General features: G+C 41.8%; 1 protein-coding gene across 2 annotated transcripts; it reads right to left on the reverse strand.

Annotated features, from left to right (window-relative positions):
* Positions 1 to 1,211: 1,211 nt before the first annotated feature.
* Positions 1,212 to 3,599, reverse strand: LOC120521881 (zona pellucida sperm-binding protein 3-like). 2 transcript variants are annotated; one of them, XM_039743181.1, is made up of 9 exons: positions 3,029 to 3,599; positions 2,802 to 2,917; positions 2,609 to 2,712; positions 2,332 to 2,503; positions 2,066 to 2,177; positions 1,868 to 1,956; positions 1,724 to 1,800; positions 1,475 to 1,632; positions 1,212 to 1,405 (listed from the first exon to the last, which is right to left on the reverse strand). In XM_039743181.1, the coding sequence occupies exons 1-9, from the start codon at positions 3,548 to 3,550 to the stop codon at positions 1,340 to 1,342; spliced, it is 1,416 nt and encodes a 471-aa protein (XP_039599115.1). In that variant the 5' UTR covers positions 3,551 to 3,599; the 3' UTR covers positions 1,212 to 1,339. The 2 variants fall into 2 exon arrangements, with proteins under 2 accessions (XP_039599115.1, XP_039599114.1); XM_039743180.1 differs by having other exon boundaries at positions 1,212 to 1,438.
* Between the last annotated feature and the right edge of the window lie 948 nt (positions 3,600 to 4,547).

Raw genomic sequence — 4,547 nt, forward strand, 5'->3', positions numbered from 1 at the left:
TTCTGGAAACAAAATGCATTCAGCTGTTTAGTAACCTCTTGTACTACAGATCATCCCAACACAGCACAACTGGAGTCTCACCTGCATTCCTCATGCTAGGTCATGAGCATACACTGCCTCTAGATTGACTTTCTCTCTCCTTCAGAAAGAGACAGGCGATAGCGACAGTGCAATTGCTTAATCTTGAAAAGAAGAAAAAAAAAAAAAAGCTAAATTAGCCTGGCCAGTACTGGTAAATTGCAGTGGACCACACTCATTCCTCAACTGTATCGTTCACAATGTTTCCATGTTATTTGAAGTCAGTCTTCAGTTAATGATTCAACTCCCTTCCCCTACTTTGCTCTTGGTACACTGACAAAATAGTCTTGGGCTAAACTGCAATGACTGTGTCAAATAAAATTTGTGCGGAATCAAAAGCTTATTGTTTAACATGTGGACTGCTTATCCATCATCTCAAGATTTGACATGCTTTTTCTAGAAAATGGATACATAAATCCACATGTTAAAGTGCACACTAGAGCACAAATTGAGCAATTAGTATGTCTAAGAATGTTCATTTTTGCTTACATTTGACAGTAGGTTGGGGCCCACCATGCACACACCTTCCGTGGAGAGTACAGCTTTCCTCTTAGGTAAAGATTACACATTAACCTCTGTCAATCCATTGACTGCACATTTCTGTGTTTGACTAACTTCAGTAGGAGGCTTTCATTAAAGCAGTGAAATTTTTCCAGCTACTGTATAATCAACCATTTTCAAATTTAAATTCGGTACACTAAACCACAATTAAAACCAAACTTCCCAGACTATACTCGCAAAGTGTAGTTATGGCTACATGCTAGTCTTAAGATCTGCTCAAAAAAAATGGTCTTTTCAGAAAGCTGAAAGTTCATAAATGCACCCTTTCCTCCTGCAAGACTTCACCCAAGTGTTTGTCCAGAGGATTACATGTTACCACCTTCAACTGGCAACACTGGGAAAAAAAAAAAAACCTACCCCATTTCTAGTCATTAGGCCTGGTAAATCTGAACAGGTTGGCTAATAACCAGGTGGGAAGGCAAGTGGCCAAGACTAACATCTACAGGACATGGGTCAAAGAGATTTCAAATCAAGTGGCAAATCACCAGATGTTACCAACACATCAAGAGTGCTACATTTGTCAGAAACACACTATTCCAGATCCTTCACAAATTAGTCCTATGAGACCAGAGGCAGGAACAAATCCTTTTATTGACTGTACATTAAGGCAGGGTTTTCAGATAACTTAAAAGCTATTACACATTAACATCATGAGGCATAGTAGAGTAGCAATTGGTCTGCATCATGTCCAAGATGAACCTCAGTAATACTGCCAAAATCCTTTTGATTCATCTATGCCAGGGATGGAGTCGTGGCCGCCCACCACCTCCCCTGGGAGCTCGTCGTGGCCGCCCACCACCACCCCCTGGGAGCTCGTCGCTCGGCCGCCCACCACCTCCCCTGGGAGCTCGTCGTGGCCGCCCACCACCTCCCCTGGGAGCTCGTCGTGGCCGCCCACCACCTCCCCTGGGAGCTCGTCGTGGCCGCCCACCACCTCCCCTGGGAGCTCGTCGTGGCCGCCCACCACCTCCCCTGGGCCATGGCTTTCAGTAACTGAAAAGATAAGCAGGATTAATCCATTTGTAGGACAGGTTCCATTCAGTTGGAAAGTCTGGTGGAGGCCATTCAAATACTGTTTTCTTACCTTCTTCATATTCTGAAGGGCCACAGACCGAGTCACAGCATTCACATACTCTGTCATGACCACCAAGCTCTTGCCACCTGCAGGGGTAATCGGTTATATTTATTCCATTTAGGCATCACATCTCATTAAACACACACTAGTTACCTTGCCAGTTTTTTGTTGTAAGTGCAGAACTTGGCAGTGTTGGTCACATCTTGGCTTTTCTTTGTAAACATCTTGCAGTGAAAGTAAACCTGTAAGCAGGATTGTCGAGAAGTGCTTTATGCCCATTTCAGATTCTCAGTGATGTGCTCAACTTGGTAGTTGCCCTAATAGTTCTATTAGTGTAGACAAGGGCTTTACCTGCTTGTGGTCATTAAACTGGAAAGCAGATACTGTAAAGGAGACGACATTAGCCATCCTTGGCCTCTCAAATCTGGAGGAGCAGCTTTCCTGTTTACTATCCACCATACACCTGCAAGTATGCAACATGTTGCCAACAGTATCATTTTTGGTCCTTAAGAGATTTTTCTGGCATCTCAAATTAAACCCCACCAAATTAATGCCTTGTTTCAAATCAGTTACACCAGAGATCCTTAGAAGACCAAATTGACACTAATTTAACTTACCCATAGTTGTCAATTACAGTGTATTGTGGTCTGGAATTGGGATTTGGATTTGGAGTTGCATAGCAGGAGTGAAGGAAGAGCCATTGTCTGGTACTGTTGGGGTAACTAACTGCCTGAAAGTGGATTTCTTGGCCCAAATGATATTTAGCTTCAGATGGCTTAGAAAAGGTAGCTGTGGAAAGACAGGTCCACCATATTAACTAGTCCAAAACTAAAATTAAACAAGGCACACTTATTAGCCAAGAGCAAAGTTCAAGGTGTGGATATGTCAGATTACCATCCATTATCTTCAAAACCATGCCAGAAGGATGATGAAGGGACCGCACACCAGAGGGGACACTCCAGGTAGGGTGCACTGCACCTTTGTATACATGGTAGTACCTACACAAGTACATTGTTAATGTTACAATTCTAAGTTAAGAGCAGAGGCCCACACAGCTGATGCAACATAGGACATTCCATTTACTTACCTGAAAAAACAGCATTTCAGAGCAATATTGACAGGCTGCTTCCTACGGATTACTCCTAGCACTTTTTCTGGTTTGGAATGGAGAACATTCTCATACATCAGACAGCCCTCATGCATCTAAAGTCATAGGCAGACTACCATTTAGATATGCAGTAGATCATAACAGTACACATCTATAAACCAATATCCAATACAATTTCAGCCAACTATGTTGAAATACACACTTACTGATCTTTTACCACCACAAACATTCAGAGGATAATTAAAGAGCAAGTCTCCAGTGGCTTCATCTTTGCCATTGCTTTTGCAGTTACTACCAAGAACAAGGTCAGCCTCAGAGCAGCCAAACCTAAAGAAAGATTTTTTAACCCTCACCACCATGTTTGAGAGGCTACAAGTCAAAGACACATCAGATTTGACATATATGGGTAGCGTCATCACAGGCCTTGGAGATTTAGGGTTCAACAAAGCCTTCAGTGCTGGTGGCAGTTTTGCACTAGGACCAGTTAGTACTCGAGGATCCAAAATGCTTTTTGGAAAAGGAGTTGCAAAAAAAGGAACACCTTCAGCAGGCATAAAGAGCATTGATTTTGAAGACCCTGGAACAAACTGAGCCACAGCCCTCTGGGATGGAGAATCATACTCCCGTTCAAATGCCTGAAAATTATCAACTGGACCGGTTAATCCCAAAAACGGGAAACCACCAAAGAGACAACAAAAGAAACAAAACCATCCCATCCTAATCACCATAGACTACAAGTGCATCAAAAGAAAACAAAAAGAAAGACAAGTCAATCACTAAGGTTACTGCGCGACGGCCTTTTAAACTCTTCCTGCTGCGGCAGGTGCGTAGGGCGCATTGCACACGCCTCATGCGCGCGTGCGCGCGTGTACGGTCAGTTCGTGAGCAATCGGAGTGCAGTTGGGTTCAGCTGGCTCGATTGGGTGTGAATGCGAAATGGTTTGCGTCAGATACCCTCGTAAGGAAAATAAGAAAACTTTTAAGTACCACTACATCTTGTTCGATTCAGATCCTTTATTGTTATCACACCGTTCTGTTTTAATCCTTACTTGTCTTACATTTGTTATTATTATAATAAATGTGATTCCAATTATAGAAGCAATTCGTTTAAGCATTATGTACGTATATTATACAGTAAAAACTGAAATAAATAAACGGTAAAACAGTTATGTGAATCAGTGAAATGCACACAAATTGCAATGTAAGTAGTCTTCAATATTATTTTCTTGCTTCAGTGTTTAAAGACTGTTTTAAGGGAATTTGCTATTTTTTCCGTAAAGCCACAATGGAGCTCTATTAGTATAGGGTGATCCAGATCTAATTATGCGATTTTCATTACGCTATAACTTATTAAGTTTATTACACAGAAAATTCATAAAACATTATTATTGTTACCGATAGATGGCAGCACTTGCCCTGCATTCCAAAGTGTTGGGGAGTCGGTTGTCAGTCAAACAGCGGGTGCGATGTGTTCGCCTTTTCATAATTGTATAATTAGATCTGGAGCACCCTGTACATATGCATTAGGAATGCACCCTTTGCAGCATCGCCACAAGTAACCCCCGATCCTTAGCACTGTGTGAAGCAAAAGCCTAAAGATAGTTAAACAGACTAATTTTTCCTTTTGTGCTGAAGTGTTGTTTTTTTTCTTCTTCTTCTTTTCTTTTCTGTTGTTGTTCAGTTAGCTAATTTATGCTTTCGACAAACTAGATTATCTGTAGCACA

The sequence above is a fragment of the Polypterus senegalus genome, unplaced genomic scaffold, assembly GCF_016835505.1.
Source record: "Polypterus senegalus isolate Bchr_013 unplaced genomic scaffold, ASM1683550v1 scaffold_8397, whole genome shotgun sequence".
NCBI lineage: Eukaryota > Metazoa > Chordata > Cladistia > Polypteriformes > Polypteridae > Polypterus > Polypterus senegalus.